The sequence below is a fragment of the Dendrobium catenatum genome, unplaced genomic scaffold (assembly GCF_001605985.2).
Source record: "Dendrobium catenatum unplaced genomic scaffold, ASM160598v2 fragScaff_scaffold_382, whole genome shotgun sequence".
Classification (NCBI taxonomy): domain Eukaryota; kingdom Viridiplantae; phylum Streptophyta; class Magnoliopsida; order Asparagales; family Orchidaceae; genus Dendrobium; species Dendrobium catenatum.
The window spans coordinates 76,773-92,071 of NW_021318844.1; the positions used below are offsets into that span (position 1 = coordinate 76,773).

The 15,299-nt window shown below is 35.7% G+C and overlaps 1 protein-coding gene across 1 annotated transcript in view; it reads left to right on the top strand.

The window, feature by feature from the left end:
* The first annotated feature begins 736 nt into the window (after window positions 1–736).
* The window catches only part of LOC110098937 (N-alpha-acetyltransferase MAK3), a 29,566-nt gene continuing 15,003 nt past the window's right edge, over window positions 737–15,299 (top strand). The window contains exons 1-2 of the mRNA XM_020825894.2: window positions 737–928; window positions 1,011–1,131. Coding sequence (XP_020681553.1) covers window positions 752–928; window positions 1,011–1,131 — 298 coding nt within the window. The 5' untranslated portion in view covers window positions 737–751. The remainder of the gene's footprint in view (window positions 929–1,010; window positions 1,132–15,299) is intronic.

Consider the following 15,299-nt stretch of genomic DNA (forward strand, 5'->3'; position numbering starts at 1 on the left):
CGATATATCTATAAAAAATAACAACTTATAGTTTTTTCTAGAGATGCATCAATATTGACTCGAGAGTAGTGCAAGATAAATCCAAGGATTTTGAACTTTTGGTTGTTTGGTTAGAATAAAATAAAATGCAAATCAATTGTTGATGTACTTGAAATTCATCCCACTACTCATTTATGGTATATTCCAAGTGATCTTCAAATACACTGCATGACATTCTCTATCTATCATTGATTATTGTCTTCCTCGTTGGTCACTACCTGTAACCTACTGCTTGCCGCCACCTATGATTATCACCCATCAATTGTCGTAGAACTCATCGATGTCCTCAAAAAAAGTTTATTCAGAAACAAGTAAAATTTTTTTATTTTATAGCAATCTAAATACAAAGAAATAATCTCCTTAATTTATTTTATGACTAACAAAATATTATAAAATATTTTAAATATAATAAATTTGGATAATTTGTCAAATTCACAATAATTTGATCTTAACACATAGAAATATAATAGTTTATTTTAAAATAATATTACTTTTATAAATTAGAAAAAAATTGGTTATATTTAAAATTATATATAAATCCTGATATATAATTAATATCTATACTTGGAATATTTGCGTATTATTTCCCATACAAATTACTGTTAAAATTAATGCAGCACCAATTTTGATGAATTTGCATTTCACTTGCATCGTTACGGTGTGAGCCTAACATCCATTGGCTCAGCCGCGGTTGTAGAGGAGCCAAATAGGCATGGAAGCTCCCATCGGCGACCCAGAACCGGAGCCGTCGGAGATTGAGTACCTGAGCTACGGCGGCGAGCACCATCTCCCTCTCATAATGAGCCTCGTCGACGAAGAGCTCAGCGAGCCCTATTCCATTTTCACATACCGCTATTTCGTGTATCTATGGCCCAATCTCACCTACCTCGTACGCTTCTACTCCTTCCATCGCTTCTCTCTTCTGGTTTCCCTGACCCTTGCACTTATGCCCATCCTTTTGGCCTTACCAGGCTTTTCACAGGGGCAAGTGCGTGGGCACTGTGGTGTGCAAGATGGGGGAACACCGCAGTACTTTCAGAGGCTACATCGCGATGCTAGTCGTTATCAAACCTTACAGAGGAAAAGGCATTGGTAAGCAGTAAATAAATCTGTAAGGCTATTTACCAATCTGTTCTGTTGAAGTTTGTAAACCTCTTTGGTTTTGTTCTGATTGAAAAGAGCATTTTTTTCTCAGTTTTCTGTACTTGGTAGAGGTATGGAGTAGGACGTTATAAAATGATGCCAAATACTGTACTTTGGAAAATTTCTGCTACTTTTTTCTCATTTCTTTTACTATATTATCTAGAATCGTTTTGTTTATCAATGTAACTATAAACTAGTTAAAGAGTTTAAACATCTGTGTTTTCCCTCTAATCTTGAAACCTTCCCTTATTGATCGGGGTATTGGTGCTCTGTTCATTCAATTTATGATGGAATCTACCGGAGCATCAATTGTTTTGTTCCCCATCAAATCTATTTCTTTTAAGAGGTCAAGTACATATATCTTTTGGGAAATGATAATATCCAATTTATTTCTAGCAATCTCAATGCTAAGGAAATATCCAAATCATCAAGATTTTTAATTTCAAACTCTTTAACTAGTTTTTTTTTTTCAATATGCTTATTTGAGAATTATAATCTCCAATTACGATGATATTATCATGATGTACAATTAGTATGCTTGACTTACAATTCTTGTGTTTGTAGGATAATGTGTGATCTAAATGAGCTTGTTTAAAATCTTGTTCGCACACAATTTTGGTGAGCCTTTAGGACTATTAGCCTATTAGGTGATTACTTGAGTTCATGAATAAATTTCTTTAATTTTCATACTTGACCTAAGTTCTTAGAGCGCATGGCTCCTTGAGGTAGATCTATGTAGATTTCTTCATTTAAGTCTTCATCTAAAAAGCTTTCTTGACATGAAGTTGTTGAAGAGGCCATCTAAGGTTTGTTTCCATTGAGAAGAGAACCCAAATTGTCTATGTTTTGCTGCTGAAGCAAAGGTTTCTAAGAACCTCATAAATTTTGTTGAATCCTTTAAACACAAACTATGCCTTATATCTTTCAATGGTTTTATCTAATTGATATTTGACTGTGATTTTTCATTAACATCAAATTGGAATATCAATATTGGGTTTCTAAACAACATTCCATATCACATATTTTTCAAAGGTCTTCATTTCATCTTCCATTGCCTTCCTCTTTATTTGATCATGATTCTCATCTATAGCCTTTGGGATTTTAGTTTGTGCTAAATTGGAAAGTAGAGTTTTTTTTAGGAAGGACATGTGATCATATCTTACAATATTTGTTATAGGATGTTGAGTATAGGAGCATGCTCCCTTCCTTAAAGAAATTGGTAGTTCTTTAGTAATATCCGATTGAAAAATATTTTGATAGTACTAGAGTTCGAGAGAGATTTGCGACGTGTTTCAAGAGGTTGCGGGGGTTTCTACTCTTCGTACATTCTTACGTTAATCAGAATGTTATGGGAAAGATTGTTGAGCATTTTGGTAGGGTACATAAATAAGACTTCTTTAAGTTTCTTCTAGAGTTTGAGAGTTGGGAACTTCATCAATTTCCAAATTGTTGACTCAAGGAAGATTATAATCCTTATTGGTATGTATAGGATTGAGAAACTCCAAGAAACAAAAAAATAAAATGTACCAATCTTTCCTTGATGGGATTGTTTTTTGGAAGTGGTTTTCGAAAAAGGTGAAATCTTCAGAGAAAGGTTGATAGCTTTGTAAGGTTCATGTTTAAAAAGTGTTTTGGTGTTTGGCTAGTTGGAAAACTTCACAATAAAAGAAATCTTTACTCTTTAACAAAGAACAGAGCAATTTCTTAAGATAAGAATAACTAGAATGGCCTAAACCTATAACGACACAACATTATTTGATCTTTTATGAAAGGAGGATGAGATTCTAGTTTATAATTGGGCAACTTTTTTTGAATTCCTCATCAAAGTAGTATAGTTCTCCAACTTTGCTAACACTTTTGATCCTCTTACCCCATCTTTAATCTTGAAATTCATGTGTTTTTGTGAGAAAGCATTTTGCAATCACAATCTTTAGAGATTTTCTTACAAGTGAAATATTAGGAAATGTAAGGCAAATTTTAGGAGGTTAATTCCAATGGTTATAATTCCAACAATAGAAGGTAGAGACTCATCAACAATTTTGGCATTGAGATTTTCAGATGAGGGGGTGTAAGATGAGAATAGATACACACAAAATGCCATATGATATCAAGCATTTGAGTTAATGATCAAGGATTCGTGACCTTCTTTCATACAGGTACCTTTTTAGGCTTTAGAGAGGAGTTGAATTTTTTTTTTTCATGAGTAATTTATATAGGAGGTCCAGTTGCTCTTTGTTCAGAGAAATGAAACCCATGCTATCACCGGATTTCACTTTCCAACCCTAAATTTTTGTTTGCTAGGCATAAGTGTCTTTGTATTGATTTCTAGGATTAGATATATTATTCCAATGAGCAAGCTTTGCTATAAAGTTTCATTAAAAAAAAAAGAAAAAATCTTGTGTAATTGGTCTTTTTAAAGACATTACACCATATAGATTGCCTATGCTTCCATGCATTGAGTCATTTCTTTGATTTTACTCCAAACTTTTGATGGCAAGGGCTTACATTTCATTTTGGAGAGGAATTTTGGTAATAGCAAGCATAATCTCTCTCAGTTTTCTTTCTTTTGAACTTCAACAAATACTACTTCATTATTTTGTAGTAGTCAATTCCTAAGAATCCTTGTTTGAACATTATCAAGATCTTTTATTGAGATACCGACAAAGAAATTGTAGGTTTTGTTTTTTACACAAGTTTGATATTCTTCGCCACACACTCAAAATAATCATTTGGCTCAAATATGTTCATTCCTGCCAACTTTTTGTTATTGTGGTCAAATTTTAAGTGACATGCATGCTCTCTTGAGGTCACGTGCCTGAACTCATAGTTCACATAAAGGCTTAAGATTGTGTAATTAGGTAATGAGGTATTGTTTGTCTATGAGGTGCATAAAGTGTGAATTGAAAAATAATATATTAACATCATAACTTATTAACATATTAAAAAGTAATACTTCAACATCCTAACATAGTAAGAAGTAATAAATTATGTAGAATTTAAAATGAGTTTAACACAATAAATTTATCGCTCCCACTCATATTACTCTTCTTCAAATTAAGAATATAACTAGTAATTTGCACCATAATTGTAATAAAATCAAAAATCCCCATCACTCTCCGAAGAGATGTGGAGGAATAGGATTTCCTTGTGGAGGAAGATAGCTAAGGTGGCAATAGCTAAGAAGGAGGCTGTGGCTTGCATGAGAAGGACCGGAGAAGAGAGTGCGTATGAGAGGAGCCAAGCTCCGGTTCGGGTATATCATGATATTGAGAGATTTTGAGGAGTGAGGCGTAAGGGATAGGATGAGTTAATAGAATGTTTTATTAATTAAATTTATATATATTTGCTATAAAAACTACTCTAAATTGCACACGCTTCACATGAATAGGCATGAGGCCTGAGACTCATGGTAAAATTTTCAAAAAAGTGCTATGGTGTGCCTCATTTTGTATAATTTTAAACAAAGATTAAAGTACACTATATTATCTTTCTCCTGAATTAATTTTATGATGTTGTGAACAAGGTATATGGATCCAATTTGATAAGTCAGGATACCACTAGAGCCCTATTTTTTTCCACGTTGGGAAGAAAGGATCACCTGCTTTATGTTTGTTCAATGATGACATTCTAATACTTAATGTTTTCCCTTCCCATTATCACAATTTCAACAGAGCAAGATCATTGGTAGTTCTTCCCAGTAGCTTGTAAAATGTAATTTGTAGAGGAGACATTTAGATTGAGGGTATGGCTTGGTAAGGAAGAGGAAGAACCAATCTTCACCCCAACTTTGCTCGACCCAATTAGGGTCCTCTTGTAGCAGTCAGCCATCGTTGCTTGACCCAGTTAAGGCTTTGATACCATGTTAAAAAGTAGAAGTAAATGGACAGAAGAGAAACAAGCATAATACAATCGTCATTTCATTTTAATAACAGATTAGAGAGGAAATAACTTGTTCTCTAGTAAAAAATCTGAATTTCTATGCTAGGAAATACAGGTTATATATATTGAAAAAAAGCTAGAAGCGGTGCAGAGAGAATACAACAACTTACTCCCCTTTGAAATCCTTTCAAACTTGGAGGCTACGGTCCATAAGTAGCAACCACCCACCAGCCATCTTTCGATCTAGAGAAAACCATCCGTTGCTAGCCGCCAGCCAGATTTCCTTCCTAAAAGAGAACCGAGTAATGTGGAATCTCGCTACATGATTTCCATTTGGGCAAGCACTGATTTCTGTAGCAGTCTGCAGCACGGACACTTTCCAGTTCAGGAGAAATCACAATAAAACTTATACCGCAGTAGGTTTTCCTCAGATTCTATCTAAATATATGAAGTGGTACTTTATTTGTATTTTGTAAGTATTTACTTTCTTGATGTTCCCATGTTTTGGCAATGAACTGGTCTAAATTTTTTACTTTTTATAATTATTATTGAGTAGATCTAAAAAGGAATATATGGAGTTTAATTTTAGTAGTAATAGACCTAGTGAGGGGATTGTGACTTTGGGCGATCAAGTCATTAATAAGAGTATACGTTTTAGGTATCTTGAATCTATTGTTCAGAGTGATGGTGAAATTGATGGGGATATTATCAGCAGAATTCAAGTTGGATGGTTGAAGTGGAGGAATGGGGCTTGTTGTGTGATAGAAAAGTACCCCTCAAACTTAAGAGAAAATTCTATAAGATGGTAGTGAGGCCTGCAATGCTTTATGGTGTTGAATGTTGGTCATTAAAAGAGAAGCATAATACCAAGTTAAGTGTGGCAGAGATGAGGATGCTCATGTGGATGAGTGGCTTTACCCTTAGAGATAGGATGCGAAATGAGCATATTCGTGAAAAGGTTAGAGTAGCTCCAGTAGAAGATAAGATTAGAAAGAGTCGCCTTAGATGGTTTGGTCACATAAAACGGCGGCCTTCCAATGACCCGGTTAGGAGAGTAGAGGTATTAGATTTGACTTATGTTAATAAAGGTAGAGACAGACCTAAAAAGACTTGGTTAGAAAATATTAGGAATGATCTTTCTTTATTAGAATTAAACGAGAATTTGACTTTTAATAGGACATAATGGAGAAAAAGGATTCATGTAGCTAACCCCACTTAGTGGGATAAAGGCTTGATGTTGTTGTTGTGTTAACTAGAAAAAAGTTCAAATTAGATTTAGCTCCTAATAAATCTGACCTCAAATAGTTGGGAGACAACTAATGATGACTATGTTTACGATTTATTTTTTTTACTAGGTTCAATGCATCAATTTTGTATAATACTACATAGGAATTTCTGAAAGGAAAGTTAAGTGATTCAGGCTTCCATGCTCAAAAAGAGAGAGGCTTGATATATCTTATGGAGCATGAGCAAATGGATCCAAAATATAGTTTCTGTGCATGGGCATGTTTGAAGTTTTTGGTTGTATTCTTTTCTGCTATAAAGCTCTTAAAATTTAACCCAATGTTATGTCTATTTCTTTCTAGTGCTTGAAGTTCTAACTTGATTGACATCTCTAACCAGTCTGAGTTATTAATTAGAGATGCAATCATGTTATCGAGTAGACACCACACTAGAAAGAAAGAGACATAGAATTGGGTTAATTTTTAAGAACTTTATTGGTTTATTTTATTCAATTTGAGCGAGATAAAGCTTTAATCTCAAGCTTTTTTTATTGGGTTGGACGCCTATAACTGGGATAAAACTGGTGATGATGATAATGACAAACAATGACATTTTAGATGTCATATTATCTTACTCAATTTGATCTGTGTGTTATCTGCTCAGATAGTTTACAGAACTCCCTCAAGCTAACAGGACATATTATCCATCAAATTGTTGGTTTTCTCTAGTCATCAAACCATCCTTTTATCCATCCAGCATCCTATTCTATACATCATTAGATTCCATTTTTCTTCTCTCTATCAAAATAACTCCCCCTCTCCATCTCCCTTTGTTAACCTTGCATGTTAATACTCCTATATGTTTGAAGTAAATTTTAATAGCTTTCTCTTTTTTCTGTGTTCTATTTGGTTTTATTAATTTCAAGCATATTTAATGCATTTTAAAGAAAAAGATTAAATGCATCCAATTCTCCTCACCTCCCCATCCATCAGCATACCCATCGTCTCATCTATCCATTCAACCTTTCTTCCTTATAATCATACATCCTTGCATCCTTCAATCTACCTATAGGTCAGTCCATCTATTTGATCTTTTTTTATTGTTACCTCTACTCGTTATGTTTTACTCTTTTTTTACTTCTCTCTCCTACTGATCTTTTTTTTTTCTTTCCTAACATGCATAATTATATATTTTACACATACACGATATCTTAAACAATGTTGTATATGGATGGCAAGAATCATCTCTTAGGAAGTGTTTGTTTTAATGTATTATGAGCGTAATGGTTGTGTTAATTTTAAATTTCCATTGTCTTAAATTTTAATATTAAAATCAAAATTTTAAAAGAGATAAGCAAGCACATATTTTATGAGAAGAAGGAAATAATATCATCATCAATCATATTTTTCATGTTGCAAGAGATTTAAGTAAAATATGTATTTAGTGGTAGGAAATAAACAAAAGAAAAGAAAGCACAACCTAGTTTTTACATGGTTTGGTACTAAAGCCTACATCCATGCCTTGAGATATCAACCTCAATGATTCATTGCTCTCCCTTTTGGCAACCACTAGGCAGAGAAACTCATTCCTTAATGGATAGCAGAGAAATTCTACACTCTCTTCATCTACTTCAAGCGAGAAGACCGACACTCTAACTCACCAGCTAATTCACAACTTCTTATAATAAGAAGCTTGAGATCTGTTGACCCTCATACTATACCCAAAGGAAAAGAAGAGAGGAGAAAGCAAACTGAAAATCCTGTGTACACACCTCTAACCCGTCGGATCCTCAAAATCATGCCGAAATCTCGCCGATTCGGCGCCGTTCGCGTCGCTTCCCCGCAAATCCCGCGACGACGGCCTTGATCGCTGGTTTTTTACGCCTTTAAAAGCCAACCGAGAGGAATTCCTTTGCTGCTGCTTCCACGCCCGAACTCCCTCTTGTTCTCTGTCCGACTCGTCAGCCAAAGCTCCCTCTTCTCTCACGAACTCCAGCTCTCCATCCCGAAGACCAGCCGAACCCCTACCTGAGCCCCGTCCTCTTCTTTGTCCGATCCAGAGAAGCCTAGAGAGAGAGAGAGAAAGAGAGAGGAAGCCATATCTGACCTAACCGAGAGATCCCTTGACTCCATCTCCCTGCACCGACTCCTTCCGCCTCTCCAGCGCCCAAATTTCTCAATCCCGTAAGCCCCTTCAAGCCGCTCCCGCCTCTGTTGTAGCCGAACTCCACTCCCTCTTCATACCCGCCTAAAACTCTCTTACCCGAGCCCTAACTCCACTTAAAACATAACCCAACTCAGCCCTAACTCACCTCAACTCAGCCACTCAACCCTAACTCCACCTAAGACCCAGTCCACTCACCCCGACTCAGCCAACTCAGTCCACTCAAAATCCAACTCAACCTAAAGCCCCAACTCATTCACTCCCTAACCCGGTCTCAACTCAATACAGTAGGTAAAACTACTGTAATTCCATCCTATTAATTTTGTTAATTAATGATTGATTAATCATTAACACTGCCGTTGCCAGGTCCCAAGTCCTGGATGAGAAAAGTGGAGGGTTGCGTTAGGTAGTCGACAGCCAGCGTAAAACTTGTCGAACAAAAATGACATGAATCCTTTAAGAAATTGTGTTAATGCTAGGGCGTCCCCTGGAAGCGACGCGCTGTATGGCCTGAATACAGTGACAAGTGTGCAAGGGCCGCTGCACCGGCGCCCGGGTGCAGTGTTAAATAGGCAAGGGTTCCCGCATCAAGGACGGATGTGGGCAAAGAAGCTAGTCCATGATACTAAAATTAGGATAGGAACTTGGAATATAGGTTCCCTTACAAGTAAATTAATAGAGTTAATAGATATTATGATTCATAGGAAATTAAATATTTTATGCATTCACAAGCTCGACTCGACTCATTTAAACCCATGATGAGGGTATTTTTTAAAAAAAAAATTTACTCAAAATGTAAAGCTATTTTAATTTATTTTGTGGCATTATGTGTCTGTCATGAAATAAACTTGTTTTTACATTAATATAATTTTGAATTAAATATTTTATGCATTCAGGAAACTAAGTGGGTTGGAGAGAAGGCCAAGGAAATCGATAGTTTAGGATTTAAACTTTGGTATTCGGGTAGGAGTCGTACTAGAAATGGTGTAGGTGTCATTATAGATAAGAGTTTAAAGGATAATGTTATAAAAATTAATAAGATTGGTGATAGAATTATATCTTTAAAGATTGTTGTTGAGGATAAGATTGTTAATATTATAAGTGCTTATGCTCCTCAAGTAGGTTTGGATATGAGCTCTAAATTAAATTTTTGGAATGACTTAGAAGAATTAATACAAAATATACCTCTTGAAGAAAGAGCTTTTATTGGAGGAGATTTAAATGGACATGTTGGTAAAGAGGTAGATGATTTTAAAAGCATTCATGGAGGCCATGGATTTGGAACGACGAATGAAGGTGGCAAGACCATATTAGATTTTTGTTTAGCTTATGATTTTTCAATTGCTAATACCTTATTTAAGAAAAGGAATGAGCATCTCATCACTTATAAAAATGGATATAGTACAACCCAGATTGACTATTTTCTTATTAGAAAATTAAATCGTTTAAATTGCAAAGATTGTAAAGTTATTCCGAGTGAAAGTTTATGTACCCAACATCGATTATTAGTTTTGGACTTTAAGATAAAGGGGCATAAAATAAAAAATAAAGTAAAACGTTTTTCGAGGATTAGATGGGGGCATTTAAAGAATATTAACCAAAATATTTTTGTGAGTAAGATTTTAGATCTTAAGATTTTGTCTGTGCATGAGGATGCTAATATTATGTGGGAAAAAGTGGCTAGTGATATTAAGAATATTGCAAAAGATGTGCTTGGAGTATCTAAGGGAAAAGCTCCTAATAGTAAAAATAGTTGGTGGTGGAATCCAATTGTGCAAGAAAAGATTAAAAATAAGAAGATTTGTTATAAAAATTGGTTTAATTTTAAAAATTCTGATAATTGGGAATTATATAAAGTGGCTCGTAAGGATTCTAAGAAAGCAATATGCGATGCAAAGACATTAGCTTTTAGCGATTTATATAATAGATTAAATACTAAGGAGGGAGAAAGATATATGTATAAGTTAGCCAAACAAAGAGATAGGAGTAGTAAGGATTTAGTTCAAGTGAAGTGTATTAAGGATGAAGATCAAAAAATACTTTTCTTAGAAGATGATATTCAACAAAGATGGATGAGATATTTTGCTAAACTTTTTAATGAAGAGTGTGAAAATAAGATTGACTATAGTGACCTTAGCACCCTAAATGAAAGTAAAGATTTCTGTTTTTATCGGCGTATTAGTAAAACTGAAGTTAGAGAGGCTTTAAAGAAAATGAAGGGTGGAAAAGCTGTTGGACCTGATGATATTCCAATAGAGGTGTGGAAATGCTTAGGAGATGAAGGGATTTCTTGGCTTACTAAACTTTTTAATACTATTTTGAAGACTAAAAAGATGCCAGATGAGTGGAGAATGAGTGTATTAATTCCTATTTTTAAGAATAAAGGCGATGCACAGGATTGCACGAATTATAGAGGTATTAAGTTAATGTGTCATACTTTAAAATTATGGGAGCGAGTTATAGAGCATAGGTTGCGGCGTGATACTAATGTTTCTCAAAATCAATTTGGATTCATGCCGGGTAGGTCGACTATGGAAGCCATACATTTATTCAGAGGTTTGATGGAAAAATATAGAGGAAATAAGGAGGATCTACAATTCATTATGAATTAATTATAAATTTATATATAATTAATCTTTAAAAAAACTAACTAAAAAATTGATTCTTTTCTTGATGCTTGCAACGAACCGGCAAACCCCCGAGGAGCTCACGTAGCGTTGTAGGGTGGGAAACCGGTGCGATGCTTGCGACGATTTAAGGATCCCTCTTCAATGCTAGCAATGAGCCGGCAAACCCCCAAGGCGCTCAAGTAGCGTTGTAGGACGGGAAATCGGTGCGGCGCTTGTGGCGAAGGGGATAAAAAATGTGTTTTTATTTTACTTTATTTTTATATAAGTACCCCAAAACGCCCACGTGGTGCAAGGGGGGAAATTCATACTTATTTCTACATGTTTTCTTCTTATAAAAAAACAAAAAAAAAAACACCCTTAAACGCTCACGTAGCGGGCAGGGATAAAAAAAAAACACATTTGCGACCGCGGTGTCATTTTTAACACCTACCTGAAGCGCTCACGTAGCATCAAGGGGAAGGTTGCCTCTTGATTTTTCCCCTAAACGGGGGAGACGCCGGGAGGTTACCGAAATTTGGATTGAAAATCCAAGGATTTTGAACATTGTTTGGACACTAACTTGTACTCAAATTAACTTGCATTGTGGACCTAAAATGAAGCTTAAGCTTGGACCAAATCATATTGAATAACTTAAATTAACCACAAAAAAAAGAGGCTTGAACTTCAATCAAATTTGAACAAGGACTTGAACAAGTTGGCAGCAAACTTGTGAACTTGATTTGGACATTGCAAATGACTTGAACTTGCATTTGATTTAAAATCAAATGATAAAAACAAAGAAACAAATGAACCAAGTGTCATGGGCATAAGCTCAAGAGGGACTCATGCTTGAACTTTACAAGCTTTGGACTTGAAGAAATAAACATGAATTGAACTCAATTTGAACTTGGGGCCTTGAGTTAGTCAAATTCAAGATATCATGTGATTTGTCATATATTCAAATGAACACTAATAGAAGAGCAACAGTGGATTCTATTGGAAGAATGAACAAGATGTGAATGGAACTATCATTCCAAATGCAATTCAATGGCAAGTCACAATGTTTGATCAATCATATGTAAATGAGAATATCTCCTATATGCATATGGAAAGAGAGTGGTGGTGCAAAGAAGAAATGTTTGAAGATTGCTCTCCTACAACCAACACAAGCTGACATACAAACTCTCAATGACACCAAGAGGCCATATACAAGAAACATAGTGTCCCACAAATAATCAAAGGACTACACTTGCTTATAGATGCATACAACGGTCTTCTATGGATATGGAGCTAGCTTACAAATAAATATAGTAGTAAATGCCTACGAATTATAAAGGAAGACTTGTCATACGTATGACGTGCTATCTACGGATAAATACAAAAGAGCTATAATGGATTATTCTGTGATATAGACACAGTAACATATGTGCAAATCAAAGTTGATGATAACACATTAGGTGCTAATGATCATAAGTTGATACCAAAGATCCATTCCACATTCCATATGTCAGAATCAGTAATGTAGTGAAAAAGACAAGTTATTGATTCAAGATACTGGTCACTGATTTCGAAGTGTAAGGAATTAGTAAGGATATAATCATCCCAGGTAGAAGTGGTGGGTTCTTCAAGCCAATAACAGAAAACAAGGAAGACGACATAATTGGTAAAGCACTTATTGATTTCTATACGAGTTTTGGAAAGAGAAAGTCAGATCAAATCAAGATTGAGTTAATCTTAATTCAACTAAGTTATGAACATTTAGTTGGATCAGATTATAGAGGCTTGCAAATTTCTTGATGAACAGTAGTCGTGCATCCAACATATTGTTGTGTGCAAATATTGAAGTACTACAACAAGTGCAAGCTCCTATGACCCAAAGCAGGAGATTAGTTAGTGCACTACGATCGACCTGGGAAAAGCAACAAATAATGCACGACAGTCTACCTGTACAAAGCAGCGAACAAGTCTATTCAGAAGCTGTTACGTAACGCCACCGAATCTGCAACACTCGTACTAGGGGACAGAAGGCGTCTACAAATACCTTCAAAATACCCCTGCACGTACACCATAAATTGTATACACATAGGTACACTAAAGGGGTATATAAAAATCACCCGCATGGACCCCGACGAGTGTGTTATTGGTACACACGTGACGTTTAGGGAAGCTACACGGGTCGATAAGTGAATTCAAGTTCGAACCCAATGCTTCTATATGGGTCAATAGAAGTCGACAGGGTTCGAACAATCAAACAAGTATACGGTGATGGTGACCAGTATATTTGTTTTAATACATTCATATTAGGCCTTCAAAGGTCTATAACAATACGAATTCACTAAAAAGGGCATAAAAAATACGAAATTCGATCCTCTATCGATAGTTCGACAGAGTTGACAAGATTCAATCAACAAAGAGAAATGACCCCGAACACCCCAATGATGGCCGTGTTGAACGCAGATCTCAACCGGAGGGGTTCCCAAATATTTTCAAATGTCTCCCGAATACCTAATGTTCATTCAAATAATTCAAAGCTCCACCCAAATATCCACGAAAATCCAAAAATCCACAAAATCCAAAATTCCAGATCCCAAAATTCCAAAAATATTTAAAATCTGAAATCTATCCATCAACACTTAAAGCAAAATCCATCCACCCTCCGCAACAGTTTGCCGGGGTGGACAAATTCAAATTTACTTCAGCTCATAAAGAGCCAAATGCCTAGTCGAAAATATCACTAGGATCCATTCTCAAAACAGTCTCCTGCCAGTAAGGGCGTGGTACGTGTCCTCTAACCGGCAGTTTTGCCGCCAAATGGCACTGCAGGTAAACTGTTATGACCCGGGGCCCTCTGAACCGAGTGGTTTTGCCGCCAAATGGCACCATGAAATACCGGTTATGGTCAGCGCCGTTACGTTCCTTATTGACATCAAATCCTTGATATATGAATCAATAGGATATGATCAATAGGGCACAAAGCCCTCTGTAAGCTAAGGTTAATTTAAATTTGATCCCTTAGACAAACATCCAACCCATGGCTGCCGACAATCATCCTTCTGTCAGGTTGGGTCGACTACCTCCTCCGACTAAATAGACCAGGGACCACGATGGCTCGGGACGACGGAACCATGGGATCTTAATCGGGTCCATCATCCATTCCCCCACCATCCGCTTTAGGTGAAAGATGGTGAAATTTCTATTTTAAATATTAAATCTTTCCAAATACCCAAATCCAAACCCAACTTTCCAAATCCCAAACCCATGCTACCACTATATGCCAGATAACACGTATTCTATACGTATCTGATTGACGACTAGCCTTAATCGAAAGTTCTCTCTCGTGATCGAGAGGGGTAATTAACTATAGGGGCTTGCGCCTATAGGAAATCAGAACTCATATCATAAAGTCCTCGCAAAATGAGGGCCAAATCTCTGGGTAGTGTCTTATCTACAAACCCATCTGCCTTCCAAAAATTACCCCGGAATTTAGTTCGTTAAAACTTCATCGCCGAATAAAAGAAAAGCGAGCGGAGGCCAGGGCCGAATTTTCGGAGCCCACAAGATCTCTCTGATCTCTTACAAAATTTGATGAAGCAATAACTCTCACAAATAGCTACAAAAACATCGGAGGATTTGAGGTAGAAGAAAAGTGGAAAAAACAATAGATGCGCATAATCTCAAGAGATTTTTCTCACTCGGAGTTTTCAAATGAAAAATATGAAGTATTCTCTATCAAAGCATTTTTCTTCTATAAAATTTTTCAGTCTCCAATACATTTTAGGGTTTTTGGAAAGGTTTATATACCAAGCACCTAAGAATAAAACCTTAAATTAGGCTTTGTTAGAAAATGTAGGAAGATCGTGCAGTATGATTTGGTCATCGTATAGTACGATGGGTTCAAATAACAAAATCATAAAAAACAAACTCTATTTAGTCATCTAATACCTTAACATCATATTCTACACATTAGGTATATCGTAGAATATGATCATGATCATATAGTACAATTTAGTATGTATCAACCAATATTTTTTATCATTTATATAAGACATTTTAAAATTAGTTTTTTAGCTCACTCTAGTGTGTGTGCTAGTTTTTTTCACTAGTTTTTTCACTTGAAACATCAGTAATAAAAAATGAAAAAAGTGCAATTTTTTACTCAATTTTCGTGCCTTGTAATTTGGATCACCCTCGACACCAGGCTTGATGCTTTGATCTCGACTTCTTGACCTTATCCTCAGATTC